This window comes from Schistocerca piceifrons, chromosome 2, assembly GCF_021461385.2.
Source record: "Schistocerca piceifrons isolate TAMUIC-IGC-003096 chromosome 2, iqSchPice1.1, whole genome shotgun sequence".
Taxonomy (NCBI): Eukaryota; Metazoa; Arthropoda; class Insecta; order Orthoptera; family Acrididae; genus Schistocerca; species Schistocerca piceifrons.
Window position 1 is genome coordinate 699,285,048 of NC_060139.1, and position 17,076 is coordinate 699,302,123.

Below are 17,076 nucleotides of genomic sequence, written 5' to 3' on the forward strand. Positions count from 1 at the left end.
TCAACAACAGATGGCGCTACAGTCTGGGAAACTCTATAGTACGATATTTTCCACATATCCACCATGCGTAGCAATAATATGGCGTAGTCTCTTAATGAAATCACCCGAAACCTTTGACAATGTGTCTGGCGGAATGGCTTCACATGCAGATGAGATGTACTGCTTCAGCTGTTCAATTTTTTCTGGATTCTGGCGGTACACCTGGTCTTTCAAGTGTCCCCACAGAAAAAAGTCACAGGGGTTCATGTCTGGCGAATAGGGAGGCCAATCCACGCCCCCTCCTGTATGTTTCGGATAGCCCAAAGCAATCACACGATCATCGAAATATTCATTCAGGAAATTAAAGACGTCGGCCGTGCGATGTGGCCGGGCACCATCTTGCATAAACCACGAGGTGTTCGCAGTGTCGTCTCAGGCAGTTTGTACCGCCACAAATTCACGAAGAATGTCCAGATAGCGTGATGCAGTAATCGTTTCGGATCTGAAAAATGGGCCAATGATTCCTTTGGAAGAAATGGCGGCCCGGACCAGTACTTTTTGAGGATGCAGGGACGATGGGACTGCAACATGGGGCTTTTCGGTTCCCCATATGCGCCAGTTCTGTTTATTGATGAAGCCGTCCAGGTAAAAATAAGCTTCGTCAGTAAACCAAATGCTGCCCACATGCATATCGCCGTCATCAATCCTGTGCACTATATCGTTAGCAAATGTCTCTCGTGCAGCAATGGTAGCGGTGCTGAGGGGTTGCCGCGTTTGAATTTTGTATGGATAGAGGTGTAAACTCTGGCGCATGAGACGATACGTGGACGTTGGCGTCATTTGGACCGCAGCTGCAACACGGCGAACAGAAACCCGAGGCCGCTGTTGGATCACCTGCTGCACTAGCTGTGCGTTGCCCTCTGTGGTTGCCGTACGCGGTCGCCCTACCTTTCCAGCACGTTCATCCGTCACGTTCCCAGTCCGTTGAAATTTTTCAAACAGATCCTTTATTGTATCGCTTTTCGGTCCTTTGGTTACATTAAACCTCTGTTGAAAACTTCGTATTGTTGCAACAACACTGTGTTCTAGGCGGTGGAATTCCAACACCAGAAAAATCCTCCGTTCTAAGGAATAAACCATGTTGTCTACAGCACACTTGCACGTTGTGAACAGCACACACTTACAGCAGAAAGACGATGTACAAAATGGCGCACCCACAGACTGCGTTGTCTTCTATATCTTTCACATCACTTGCAGCGCCATCTGTTGTTGAAAATTGTAACTACTGTAATTTCGAAAGTTTGTCTGCCTGAAAATGTACTGTTGTCCCAAGCATATTGCAACAAACGGTGTATTTCTATCACTGCTCGTTTAGTTTTTATTGCCGTTTCAAATATACCGATCATTTTTGAAACACCCTGTAAGTTTTAAAACAGCTGCCTCTCAAACCATTTCAGAAATTTATCGCGGTTCAGCTAATCAAAGGAGTCACTCATTTTCCTGAATTTCTAAATCAGGAGACAGGTATGAAACCAGACAAAGTCCTACATGCAAGACAACAATTCTTGAGCCCTTTTCCATGAGAGCAGAACTTCCACATGTACTATCATCTGTGCGGTCTTTTCTGATGGTATGGCCAGCATTTATCCAGGCTCCACCAAGCCAGACAAGGTCTTCGGTTGGCTCTTTAATGATGTTTCTTGAAATTGAGCATGCCACAATACGATATCACCCCTCTCCATTAAAATTTTTCATCCACAATTTTTTTTTACTTGAAACTTGCTACCAGCAAATAATTCTACCTCACAAAGAGTAACGCACAGTCTTTTTAAATAGGGATGTTCTTTTCTCTCATAATATCTACACATGTGGCGATGAACATCATACTTTTTTGTTAGTTGTTGCTTTATGGGATTGTGGGGGGGGGGATTTGCTTCGCCATACCACTGCAGCAAAAAAGTAATACGCAATCGACAGAACATGTCATCTGCTGAAACATCTGACAAATTAGATGGCACACATAGATGTAAACAGTTAAAAAATGTGCACCATATCAGGAATGAACACCATCAAGCACAGAGCAGTAGGCACAGAGTGCAGCAGGGTTCAGTGTTGCCACTTAATGTCAGTAGCCAGAACAAGTGTCCTGTACGCTGCCAGGCTAAAATGACCACCTCGCGATGCGAAGGCCGAGAGGGAGTCGGGTGAGGTCAAAAGTCCCAGAGTTGGTTCTCCTGGAGAGAAGACCATTGTGCACCCCAAAATGATGATATATGCTAACAGGCAGGGACACAAAGTCCATTCGAGGGAACAGAATGACTAACAGGCCGAGAGAGGAGAGCTGCAGCATCAGCAGCCTTGTTCCCTGGCATGCCGACGTGACCAGGGACCCACAGGAACACCACGTTGGCTCTCCCCACAGCAAGCGAGTGGCGGCATTCCTGGGTCCACCTGAGCAAAGTGCGCAAAGACTCTGAAGAGCACTGAGAAAATCTGAGCAGATGACAATTTGGAAGCCTGGCGCAGAGCTCCATAGTAAAAAATAAGAGTTTCCTATCAAATGTTAGTCCCTAGAATTTTGTCACCAACGAATGGAAGAAGGAATGGGCTGAGATGTAGGAACAGGTGTTAGAAACACCCAGTGTCGCCAGAAGTTCATACAGGCAGTCTTGTCAGCACAAAAGCAGAAGCTATTGTTGTTGCTCTGTGAGTAAAGACTATCAACACATCACAGAAGATGCTGCTCAAGTAGACAGGTTTGTTGAGAGGTGCAATATATCACCAAGTCATCAACAGAGATACAGGCTCAGATACTTGGCAGGAGACAATCCATAATGGGATTAATGGCTATTAAGACACCACTGAGCACAGAACCCTGACACACCCCATTCTCTTAAATAACACTGTCTGGCTAAACTGAGCCCACACAAACCTTAAGAACACTATCTTTTAAAAATTCCTGGATAGAAAGGGACAGGCAACTCCAGAAATCCAACGTGTACATAAGACAGAGGATACCTGTCACTCAGCAGGTGTCGTATGCCTTCTCCAAATTAAAAAAAAATATGGCCACAGTTTGACACTGTCAGAAAAAAATTGTTCATAATGTGAGTTGAGAAGGTGACAATATCCTCAACTGCAGAGCAATGCCTACAGAATCCACATTGGGCTTAGTGAGGAGACTGAAGCCACCACAACAGCCGACCATTAATCATAAGTTCCATCACCTTGCAGACGCTACTGGTGGGAGAAATTGGGTGGTAGCTGAAAGGAAGGTTGGTTTGTGTTTGTCCTTACCAGGCTTAGGTAAGGGAACGACAATGGCCTCACACCAGCAACAGGGAAATGTGTAATCTGTCCAGATGGGGTTACATGTATGGAGGAGGAAGCGTAGGTCCTCAGGATTAACGCCATCTGATCCTGGAGTGCATGACAGGGACAAAGAGTGCAGGTTTAATCTACCTTATAGTAAAAGCAGTATAGTAACATTCATGATTTTGGGAAGAGAAGGATATCGTCCTTTTCTCTGCCACCCGTTTCAGATGGAGGAAAGCAGGATGGTAGTGGGAGGAACCTGTGTAAAATATCGGCCCAAGATTTGGAGATATCAAAAGGATAGACAATGACATTGTACGCTATGGTCAAGCCAAGAACCAGGGAATGAATCGCTGTTCTCGAAAGCTGACAGATTACCCCAACCACCAGAAGTGGGAGTAAAACTGTAAAAAGAGCTTTGGAAAAAGCCAACTAGATTTTTTGTTATCCCTGAAAACACGGCAACACTGCACACGTAGTTGTTTATTATGGAAAGAATTCACTATCGTGGGATGGCGTTTAAAAATGTGGAGGGTTTGTCTCCACGTGCAGATCGCTTCGCAGCATGCCTCAGTCCACCAGGGAACGGGGGCGAGTCTCAGTGAGAAAGAGGTGCGAGGTACGGAACATTCCACGACAGTGAGAATAGTGTTTGTAAGGTATTCTACCTAGTCATCAATGGGGGCAAATGGTGTTAATCTAAAATGGATAATGAGAAGTAGAGTTGCCTGTCAGCTTCAGAAAGCTGCCAGCTGGTCGGACGCACAGATGGCACGTATGTTAGCAAACCAACACAGGGTATATGGTCACTCAAGTGTGTGTGTGAGAGGACAGACACTCAAGATGATGAACAAGCTGAGCTGTACATATCGAAATGTCCAAGTGGGAAAAGAAGTGCGTGGAATCAGAAAGAAATGTGGGTGTACCCTTGTTCAAACAGATTAGACTGAGCTAGCTGAAGATACCTACTACAAGAGAGCCCCTCTGACGGGTGTAGAGAACCCCAAAGGGGATGGTGGGCACTGAAGTCACTGAGCAGCAAAAAGGGAGGGGGAATTTAGCAGTAGGATGCAAAATGTCTGCCCTCATGACAGCACAAGACAAGGGTTGGGTTGTTTGGGGAAGGAGACCAGACAACGAGGTCATCGGTCTCATCGGATTAGGGAAGGACAGGAAAGGAAGTCTGCCGTGCCCTTTGAAAGGAACCATCCCGGCATTTGCCTGGAGCGATTTAGGGAAATCACGGAAAACCTAAATCAGGATGGCCAGACGCGGGATTGAACCGTCGTCCTCCCGACAAGACAAGGTTGTGTAGACATAGCAAAGAGAGAAGATTAAACCAAGAAGGGGAAGACAAACAGCAATAGCTTGAAGCTGGGTGTGCAAGGAAATTGTGTGATTATAGATGACTTACTGAATCAGCAACATGACACCCATATGAGCTGGAGTCTCCACCTCAGGGAGAAAGTCAAAGTGGACACAAGTATTGGAGGTGAAAGCAATCGTAAAGGCATAATTTTGTTTCTCGGGAGCAAAAAAGAACTTGACAGTATGATTGCAAGAGGAGTTGTAACTCAACCCTATTGACTTTAATGCTATGAATGCTCCACTAGAGAATATTCATATCTGATGATAGACAGGAGATGGATCAAATAAGGGGACAATCACTGCAGTGGCTGACAAGTACCAGAATTTGAACGTACACTATGACCTGGTTCAGAGACTGGAGGATCCTTCCTTGTCCATTAGTTCGACAGAGGTGTTGGTATTAGCCTTGGGTTAGCCAGCAGACTGGTTTTTGGTGGTCTGTCCCGGTGAAATAGAGGTCGGGTGGGTGAGGATATGGCATAGTGACACCGCTGAAGAAAGGGAAGTTTGCTTGCTTTTGTTTTGACTGCTTAGAACTTTGGCGTTCGTCAGGTGCAGACCCAGATGTTGGTTGGCTATATGTGCACAGAAGGTCTTCATGGAAGTAATCTGTTTTGGATTTCCGTTTGCAAGGCATGCAATTTAGCTGGTGCAGGCGATCGTTTGTTGGCATGGTGTGCACCCATGGAAGGGGGAAGATGAGAGTCTGACCTTGGAGCTGGACGATTTCACAACTATGGGACCAATCTGTAAGTCACAAGTGTGCGTCGACATATCCTTTGTAAGTTGGAGTGTAGCAAGAAATGTACTATAATTGTCAGAGGGTGGTATATGAGGTTTGCAGCTAGCTAATATTTTCTGAGTAGTTAGTAGTAATCTTTTCCTACGCCTCACTCACCTTACATGATTGTCCACAGGGACCAATCAACATATGAGAAAGTACCAGCTCAGGTAATCACCCCTTTTGGGCCTAGCCCTTACCTGGGGGATGTATGAGCCAACACAATTCTAATAAGAACTTCGGTTTCCTGAAGAACTTGGTCCCCAAGAGAGAGGAAAAGAATAGGAGGAGGATAGACATGCAGCATAGAAAGGGAAGTAGTGCTGCAAAGGCTGGGGCCCCATGGTAGCCAAGCACATACTCAGAGTGGTGAGCCCTGTGGGGGGAGGGGGACGGAGGAGGAGGAGGAGGAGGAGGATGGGGTGAGCAACATCTGGTTGGAATGAGTTGAAGTTTGTTACTCATGGTTCTGTTCTCTTTTTATCAGGTGTCCGTAGTTTATACGACTCAGGTTCTTCCTTCTAGGCACAGAATGTTTCATTACAAACTTTAACAACAATGTTTTTATATATCTTGAAAGTGCATGCAGTTCCTTAGACTACCTTCGTCAGAGGCAACTGTCACAACATTATCTCTCACCACCTCTAAATACTCTCGCACCAAGCCCAAAACTTGGTATGTCTGACCATGCAAAACCTGAGAATATCACAGAACTTTCTGTTTAGCACTCATTTTCCTGCACATTTCTACTACAAGCTGGACATCCTGCAGCATGAAATAAATTTGCTGCACAGAGAAACAAAGCACACAATGAAGGGGACCAGTACTGTTTAGTAGGGATGGGGTGGGGGAGGGAGTGGGAGGAGAGAGAGAGAGAGAGAGAGAGAGAGAGAGAGAGAGAGAGAGAGAGAGAGAGAGAGAGAGTTCAAACCCGTATTTCTTGCTCTCCACAGGCAGTGCATGACCTACTACACCATCCAAGCACAAATAGTCCAGACAAGACTAAAAGCATCTATTATCACAAAAACCATGAATGAAAAGCTGAAGTCTCGACATCTCATTAGCAATAAAGATGGGTGTCCATTTCGGATCTGTAAAAGTGGCGAACAGCTCATCAATCCGTGCTTAACAGATTTCGAAAGAACATAGGCACCTGCTGTACAGGTAGAACTCCTGCAATTTGTGCACTACAACATACTGCTAGAGCTGCACTTTTGCAACATAGTAGTAGTAGTAGTAGTAGTAGTAGTAGTAGTAGTAGCAGCAGCAGCAGCAGCAGCAGCAGCAGCAGGAGATTTAGTTTGCCTGGAATATTAAACTAACTAAAGAGCACCATATGGTAATATTTTCCACACTAATTTTCAGATATTATCAAACATCCAGATAAAGATCTGGCAATCAAAGAGCCACACACAGAATGGAATCAAATTCAGATCACTGTTCTTGAGCTGCCTCTAGAAGAAATTGTGGTACCTTAAGAGGTCAATTAATAATTGATAGAATCAAAATCAGCTTTTAATTATCTTTATGAAGTAAATATGTACACCAGAACTGAGTGCAACAATTCTAACACATTGAGTTTCCAGGAAAACCATGCAATGTTACAACTTATTTGATGTTATTGAATAACAGTAAGTACTTAGTCATTAGATACAGAACAACTTCCCATTAGCGAAGAAACCTGTTCTCTTTCAAAGAAACCATCCCAGTCAGTATTTGAGTTATGTTATTTACAGAAATTGCACGAAACCTAAATTTGAACTGTATCCTACAGCAAAAAGAGCTGAACCATGTCACATGCTCAATTAACACTAAGAGTTACTGGGTAATCCGTTGCTAGTTGAGCTTCTGGAGTATCTGAGTGCCCAAGCAGAAAACTACAGGAGGTACCACGAACACAATAAATGCAGACCCTGTGGAGGGCCTTGCTTCTATACTTCTCATTTGTACAAAAGGTGTGCAGTTTTGGCTCAAATAATGGGCAACTACAGATTTTATATGTATCACACATTTTTGAAACATAGTTACCTTCTGTGTGGACTTGGAGAATGTTTACGCTTCTCACCACGTTTGTCTTCACTGCCCTTATTGTTATAAGAATCTCTCCTTTCCTCCACTTTCTTATCATCAGTATTTTGCGACTTCACCTCAGGTTTAATATCTGTGGTAGTATCTTCTTTCTTCACTTCTGGGTGTTCCTCTTTCACATCCACCTAATAACAGACACTAACTTTAAAATTCTGATCCTGAATACTGAAACAGTAGTGGCATACTTCCACATAATTTTTGAAGGACATGTAAATGTCAAATTAAGAAGTGCAAAAACAAATAGAGAAAGAATTCATTTAAGATTAGTCATTACTTAGAATAAAATGCCTTAAGCCAATGTTCTATTAATCCACTACACCCATTGCAAATGGTATGAGCAACAATCCATTAATGACACAAAAACCATCCATGGAATTATTTTCAGAAGTGGAGACGAGTTTACAACCAAATACAGTAATAAGGGGGTGGGGATGGAGGGCAGTGGTGGTGGGTGAGGTGGAGGGCAGTGGTGGTGGGTGAGGTGGAAGGTGAGGTGGAGGGCAGTGGTGGGGTGTGGGGAGTTAACAGTTTTAGGAAAGGGGTAGATTGCTGCTCACCATGAAGATGATACATTGAATTGCAGCACACACACGGCCGCATGGGTGCATGCGCTGTGTTTGTATAAATGTGTGTGTTTTCTTTGTTGAATAAGGCACTCCGGTGGAAAGCTAAAATTTGTAACTGTCTTTTCAATGTGGCTGTCTGCAATTCAAGAGCTCATCTTTCATCCTCTTCCCAATACTGTTGATATTCCAACAAGGAGTTTCCATTGTTGACAGGATTTAATGCTACTTTTACTGCTCTTCTGGATCACACAGCCCTCTGAAGTTTTTTTTGTCCATCACTTCTCAATAAGGGCCTGCCAGGCAGGTTCCAGGTTGTTACCTGAGACCCTAACAAACACAATCAAATGGGTGATTAAAAAAGTTGACCCCATCCCTGGGGATCTCTCCTACTGAGTTAATTACAGTTGGTCTACACTCACTTTCCTCTTGAAAATGAAGGAAGATCAGGGTTTACTCTGCCTACAAGATCATTAAGATAATACAAGCACTGATATAAGGACAGCACCAGAAATTGTCTGTTTCCTTGTCATAGGCTCCTTCACAGCATTTGCCTTAATTGATTTTGAAACAGAAACACCAATCAATATGGCTAACGAATTTAACTCTTCTCTCCCCAAGTGCAGTTTGACAACCTCCGTTTTACCTTAACAACCCTTATGTAAATCGGTATTTTAATATGTAACCCGATCCACAGGGTAAACTTACATTTTTGGGACAAAAGCAGGTTTCAGCAATGGCTGTAAACACAAACATAACCTGGGGACACTAATTTGGCTTCCAAGCCAGATAAGTGGAACAACTGGTCCACATCTTTTCAATTAACTAGTCTGTATTAGCAAAGGGTGATTTCAATTCTTCTTCACTTGCTTTACATTTTCCCCCCTGAAGAGGACCCTAAATCAGAATGTGTGTCCTTTAACAGAATCTCACCTGCGTCAGTATGATATAAGGCACTTTCTTTAAAATTTGGAACTCCCTTCACCCTCGTTGAGATGTGATATGTGATGGGACCCACTCCTTCCCCTTGTATGAAATTTACCCCATACTCGGTAAAAATGAAATTGTTTTATTTGTTGGTTGAAACAAATTAATAAAACCATATTTTATTTATAAAGTATATTAAACAGTGTTTTTAACACTGTTATCAGAAATACTATTTTAAACATGCCAACCCTGAGCAGTATTCGGATGGATAGACAAAAAGAAACAAAGAGGCTCGACGAAAATAGTATTAACTGTTTTCATGGATCCACAAATGAATCCAAGAGTAACCCAACATATACCCTTTTTGCACTATCCATATGCCAACAAGAATTTACGAAGAACAGCGCAGTTGAAAGACAGTTACATCACTAAAATCTGTATGTAGGATTGTTGCTATGATGTTATGAATATAGTCTTGTCCAGATCTCAAGTGATGTAGCAGTTTAGTGTATTACGTTCAAGAACAGAGCTCTATCAAACAGCTTACTGCAGTTGTTATATAATATTTCTTTCGCCATTTGGGGGGTGGGGTGGGGGGGGGGGCAGGAATAAAGAGTTTCATAAGAGTTTCATAAAAAAGACTGTGCCTCATTTACAGCAACAACAATGTACATCAGATTGGTCTTTTTTATCAGGATCTTGCATTACTCATTTTCCACAATTCATGGTTACTGCTTTCTGTACTATTTATTAACTTATGTTTGTCATAATAAACAATATACATTGAAATGCAAAAGAAACTGGTATAGGCATGCATATTCAAATATTCAAATACAAAGATATATAAACTGGCAGAATACGGCACTGTGGTCAGCAACGTGTATATACAAGTGTCTGGTGCAGTTGTTAGACAGTTACTGCGCAGTTGTTAGACCATTACTGCTGCTACAGTGGCAGGTTATCAAGAGTTAAGTGAGTTTGAACATGGTGTTACAGACTGCACGAGCGATGGGGCACAGCATGTAGCAATGTAGTGGTGATTTTTCCATACGACTCATCCACGAGTTTATCAAGAATATCAGGAATCCGATAAAACATTCAATCTCAGACATCGTTGCAGCCAGAAAAAGATCCTGCAATATAGGACCAACAATGACTGAAGAGAATCGTCCAACGTGACTGAAGTGCAACCCACTGCAAATTGCTGCCGATGTCAATGCTGGGCAATCAACAAGTGTCCGCATGCAAACCATTCAATGAAACATCCTCGATATGGGCTTTCAGAGCAGAAGGGCCACTCTTGTGCCCTGGATGACTGCATGGCACAAAGCTTGACACCTCGCCTGGTCCCGTCAACACCGACATTAGACAGTTGAAGACTGGAAACATGTTGTCTGGTCGGATGAGTCTAGTTTCAAGGAGGTGGGTGCATTTGGAGTGATATGGGACCCCTGATACATCTAGATAAGACTGACAGGTGACATATGTACGCATCCTGTGTGATCACCTGCATTCATTCATGTCCATTGCACATTCCAATGGACTTGGGCAATTCCAGCACGACAATGCGACACTCCAGATGTCCGGAATTGCTTCATAGTGGCTCCAGAAACACACTTCTGAGTTTAAACACTTCTGCTTGGCACCAAACTCCCTCAACATGAACATACCTGGGATGCCTTGCAACGTGCTGTTCAGAAGAGATCTCCACCCCTCGTATTCTTACGGATTTATGGACAGCCCCGCAGGATTCATAGTGTCAATTTCCTCCAGCACTACTCCAGACATTAGTAGAGTCCATGCCACATGGTGACACATTTTAGCTTGTTTTCTGCTATGATAATTACAGAATCAAACTGGTTATAAACTTCCAAATTTAACAGTGCATAAGCAAGGCACTGACTTAACACTGTTGTATAACAGCTGCAACTCACAGTATAAACCACCGTCAATTTTTACACTGATGTCACATTGCTTTAAGTTCTGGGGAAGCTCAAAGCAGTCTGCCTGACATGTTTTGGAAATAATTCATGTTATGAAGAAATTTGAGTATGTCTCATTGTGCAGTGCTACTGACATGCCAATTTAAATCCAGTTTGAAGCATAGTATATTCTGTGTTCGCATAGTTTGCAGTTATGTGTACTGGTGAAAAAGTGTAAATGTGTTGCTGTAGTGGCATAACCACTGCTGGTTTCTTTGAAAGTGAGGAAACCAGCACCCCTATTGCCATAGGGACCAAGCCTAATACCTGTGCAACAGCAGCCACTGGTGGGTTTCTATATAACTGGTTCAGAAGCCTGATGATAAATTTCTTTAAGCATCAAAGAAAAAAGAGGCCCGCTTTAGGATCTGAAACCAATGTTTCCAGGGTGTATACGTGGACAAGGAAAAAAATTCCCAGATTTCCCAGTTAAAAATATACTTTCTCCTGGGTGGAAACATAGTTTTACCGTGTTAATTGACAGTATATTTTCTCTTGGAACTGTATAACTTATCAATCCTTTGAATGGTTATGGTTTTATACATGGGCGTAGAATATCCCAGTGCTTTAGAAAACGAAACACCTTTTGGAAAGATGTTTGATGTTCAGTAACATGTACGCTGCACATATTCGTATTACAAAAGTATAAATTCGAATCCCATAAAACAATGTTACTTTCTGAAGCATTGAAATTGAGATTGCGATGCGTATTTGGAAGCCAGTCATAGCTCATGTCATGTGATCTCGCCAGCCGATGATGACAGTGGATATTCAGAGCTTCGGACACGTGGTGTAGTCAGCCAATAGCAACATCACTGTTAAGTAGCGCGAACACACGAACAGGAAAAGTTAATGGTTTAAATTAATATATATGATGTTGCTACAAGAAAAACAAAGCTTTCACATATAATATTGGTCTAACGCCAATATGCTGCAAGAGGAGCTAAGCTTTCACATATAATGTCGGTCTTTTATGCACATATTACATTTTAAGATATATATCACAAATATGCCAGTAAAATTTTTAATAACATAAAAGTGTGATCTTCTGGGCTATAAATTCTTCTACATGGCTCGTCATCAAAGAGCTGCTTCTTAAATGAGTCCCAGATACCCAGTGAAGTAGGCATCAGCCTGATATTAAACTTTTCAATGTGTTTTCGGGATGTAAATTTCCTTGGGTACCAGTTCTTTATCATCTCATGTCTGGTTCTTTGTTATGGCATAATGTCATACGTACTAGAAGATGAAAACGTACACTTGAAATGCAGTGAACACTTGAAACTAGCCAATAGTTTGAAATTAAACCCTTTGTTTCAAATATATTGACTGCCTCAGCGTAAAAATATTAATAAAGGACAATTTCTTCAGCAAACCGATAAAAATAACTTCATTGTTCTGCATGGCAATTAATGCTTGACTGTCAGAAAGGCGGAAATAAAATAAAATATAAAACTAATAACGTATTTTAGCCTTCCATAATTATGTACATGTATTTTAATTCACATGATAGCTCCCGGCCAAAGAAATCAATTTTGTTTTCATTTGACGTGAGTGCAGTAGACAAAGAGGAAACAGCAAAATCACTAAATGTAAAAAAGGGTCACGTGGACACTATCCGCTTCCCTATTATAACTCAGACTGCTCTACGCATCAGACCCGTATCTACGATATTTCCGAACCGGGGCAATAGTAGATAATGGCGTCCTTCGAGCGTTTGAGATAGGCTGTCAAAAATTTAACGTTCATTTTGTAGTGCACATCTTTCTGAAGACTCTGATACATAAAACATACGTGTCCGAGGAATTGTAAAACATGTTATTTGACCTCAAGTGTGCCAAAGTGCAGCACCACACCTCTCCACACAGCATTCTTCTATCGCACGTCACTATTTTGGTCTGTGAAATTTAAACGTGTATATTTTGTACTGGAAGCCATCAAACTATATTCAGGACAGTGGAAATTAAAATGTCCTATGGTGCCTCTCCTGCTTCCAGTCTGCCGGTAAAAAAACTCTTCAGAAAATTTGCACTCTTTATTCCCTATTAGCTAACAACTTGCTGCTTTGCGCGACATAAAATTTAGTATAGGATACATAAAACCAGTAAAGACATGAGACAAGCAAGACAATACACATTTCTTCAATCCTTAGCTCCTAGATTTTTTTCCTCTCTAATCTTGCTATTGCTACAGCTTTACATGGCATGCTTTCCTTTCAGTGAAAGGATCTGTTACCTCAAAGTTCGTCAAACGTTTTGCTACATGAAAAATTGAAATGTCGCTGTCTAATACTGAAAAAGCTGTAATTACAAATAGGCCCAAGACTGGTGTGGTTTCTCGACCCGATTACCTATATTTTGTCACTGTCTGCGAGATAAAACAAAATAGGCCATTATAATACTGCAGCAATTGTAACACACGCCAACTAAACGAGACTTTTTGCAGAAATGGTCATTTTTATAACACAGTAGACTATAATTCACAAAGTACCAATATCAAATGCGTATTAGGCCTACTCCAAGCAAAAAGCTTTGTGTTAGGAAATAGTTTTACACTTCAACTTCATTCATACGCTCCAGTTTCTCAAGGATGAGATTGAAAAGTAGTAGTGTGAAGTTTTTATATAAATTTGGAATCGTCATATTCTTCCATAACTTAAGTGATGTCACCGTTTCTTCTCCTTCCTCGTTCTACAAACAATGTTGTCATCACTAATTCTGTATATATTCCTGCCAGTGTCAAAGCTTATTCGCCGGTTAACTTGACTAACTCTGCCAGAATCATCAGTTTAGTTATCCCGCGATTATTCTCAGGTTAGGCGTTATTACGTGTTCGTACAATGCGTTTTCCGTGCTACTTCCAGAATAGACCTTAAAGCAGCTGTTAGCCGGAGACTGTACAACTGGCCCTTGCTAGTATATTGATCTGGCCAAAAATTTTCTGTCAAAATTTCATTTTCTTGGACACACCGAGAAGATAATACATAATATCTCTTACCTGTTATTCCTGTTAGTCGTTTATTCATGTCTCTGGTAGTCTGAATCAATGGATTTCTCTGGTAATCCTAACACTCATCATTCGCAAACCCAATCAACCACATAATCAGACAGTGGTTGGCTTTCTTTCGTTCAGCTATACTCTGCTCAGCTCGTATAGCCCCTTTTGTCTGCAGGAAAGTTTATTTCTAGATGTGACGAGGATTCCACTGACAGAGACATTACGTACACTATGCACGCATTCACAAGTCAACTTATGATTCATTCAGAAATCAACTTAGAATGTGTTCAACAATGTTCAAAAACTGACAGGGACACGTTTCAAAGTCATACGAATACTCGATAGACCAACGTGCGTGGATGCTAGGCGCTTTATGAAACAAGGTTTTTTCCTCAATAATATGAATTGCTACAAGATCAAAAGTTTCTGGTATGTGTTGCAGTAAGTTTGGAGCTGTTTACAAATAAGAAAATTTATTCTGTTTCAAGAAAATTATCGTAACTATTGCCCTAATCAACACGGATAGATATTTGACATGCTGACACTAGAGAGCTAAATTGTATGCAAATTTGCGATCTATTACTTGATTTTTGTTGAAACTATAGGTTTGAAGCAATTTTCTACCCCCATTCCAAAGGGCAATATACTGGGGCAGTTGCCTACAGATAGTACTTGGCGTGATGCTGCAACTTTTGGCCTTAAACAACTGGTGCCAACTGCTTTAAATCTGACAGTAAGTGGCTTTCACAATTTGCAATAATTTCCTTGTTTACATGTTTGCAGCTTGGTTTGTATTTTTATTCTGAGTGAATTACGTCTACTGCACTTCCATAATAAATATTGTCTCGCTATTAAGGGATATTTTCAAGAATGACATACTACAGGCACACTCCAGTTATTGTCAAGTATTTAAGCAGTTTATATAACATTAATACTGTTAGATTCTCACCTGAAGTATTCAGATGTATTTGTACACCCCTTTTTATGGCACACAACAATTAAATATGAATCATGCCAACAGGTTAGGGGTCATTAATCAAATACTTAATTGTTATAAACAGCTGAGAGTAGACCTAGCTGCTGCTCAAATGTCACTTCTAAGGTGCAATGTGTGAGACTGTCGGACTGCTGCTTGAACCAAACCACTCTCCACAATCTAGCAAATCTCACTCAAGCTATGGCCTCAATATATCCTGGTCACGACTAAATCGTGAAGCCACTGCTACAAGACATCCAAAGAATCTGATGGTACTCAAAATTATCTGAACAGAAGTAAATAAATTATCTGAACAGTAGTATATGCACCCTCGGTGACATAAAAGAACTTCCTCCACTCTGTTCAACTGGCACTGAATCTGAAAACCATACACAGCCAAAGTAGGATGAACTAAAAGCAGAGGTAATGAATCACTTCTGTGAAGCCGATAGGTGTGTGGTTTGAGATAACCAATGACAGATGTATTCTGGGTGGCAAAATCTGGGTCTCTTCAGAAGCTACAGCAGCTATGATGTCCACGATCTTACCTGAAAGAGCATGTTGGTAACACCAGTGACATGCAAGCTTGGCAGACTAAGAAGTCTTTACAGCTGATTTGTATAGTTAATAACCTAATGTGTTTTAGGTTTGATTACAGGAGAAATCAGTATTGATTTTAATGTAACAACCTTAACATACTTGGTCCCAGAATGCTATCAAACAACGTTTGGAAAAATCTTTCACTTCAAGTGCAAATACACAAATATGATGTACGATACTAGGAAGTAATAAAACCAGTAGTTAAGGTGGGGGCGGAGGGGAAGTGCAAGTATAGATGGGTATTGTTTCCACCTTTAACTCTCATCCTACAACTTGTTGAACCAAAGTCTGCAAACTATTGCAAAACCTGTGCCACAATAAGGGGAATATCAATGCCCTATACTGATAATCTTAAATTTAACATATTTATATTCAGTTTTATGACTAATTATACAAGGTACTAACACAATACTTTGCCAGGATATATATCTTATACATTCATGATCTATCAAAAATCTAATTTTGTTAGGTATCAAAATATGAATTTTTCATGAAGAATTTAAAAAAATTATGATCAAATTATGAGTGCTATCTCCACATAAGCATAATACCAGTGATGGTAATAGGTAAAAATTTTACAGCTGTTGCTTATGTAGTTCCTGTGATAATGGGGAACATTTGCAAAAATTCAATTTTCAGAAATCACACTAACTATTGAATGAAAGAGCCTAAAACCTAAAACTTTCCAGCTTTGTAATCTTCTTCTTCACGAGGACCAACCAGAAGTCATATCTCTCTCTCTGATCTTGCTGCTGCTCTTGTCTTTTTGACTAATTTCTGCCTTGGAGACACTCTGCCTATCCATTTCTTGTAGGATTGCTTCTGTGCTATGACCACACTTAATTCCAAGTCTCTTCGGAATCTTTATTCTCCCTCTATTTCAATCACTGAAGGAGACTACAGCATCAGTGACTCCCCAATCTTGCAGTGTTTTCCAGCCCACAAATACATTTTTGGGCAACCTGATCCATACATCATCACAGACACACTCATTTCCATTTTTTTTTTCCTTTGAGGAATTTTTTCAGAAGATTTGGATGTGCTAGACCTCTATATACTAGCTTTACTACTGCTCCAACACTTTACGGGACGGTGTTTCTATGGGTATATATGGTTCCTTCTGCTTAAGCTATGCAGTATTTACACTAGTCAATTAAACCCAAGTTGTGTAGTGGCTAGGAGAAATGATGCACATACTGCTTTCCTATTCCTTTGAGGTTGTTTGTATTCCTTCTAGCAGCTTGGCCACAGTAATAACTTAGCTGGTTGATTGTTTTGCCAAACTAATTCCAAATTCAAGCTTTCTGCTATAAAAATTCTACCCGATTTTACAGTTGGATACCCATTTATTTCTACATGGCAAACACATACTAACTTTTGCAATTTTAAGTCGTCATAGGACCTGCTGTCAATAATTGACTGGAATCACAATCACCAATGAATTTAGCACAGCGAACCCCATACTGTACTTGAGAGCACTGAAAGATCTGCGAAGCTGGA

General features: G+C 41.1%; 1 protein-coding gene across 1 annotated transcript in view; it reads right to left on the reverse strand.

The window, feature by feature from the left end:
* The window catches only part of LOC124776978 (heterogeneous nuclear ribonucleoprotein U-like protein 1), a 127,269-nt gene that overhangs the window by 97,848 nt on the left and 12,345 nt on the right, over positions 1–17,076 (reverse strand). The window contains exon 3 of the mRNA XM_047252218.1: positions 7,472–7,656. Coding sequence (XP_047108174.1) covers positions 7,472–7,656 — 185 coding nt within the window. The remainder of the gene's footprint in view (positions 1–7,471; positions 7,657–17,076) is intronic.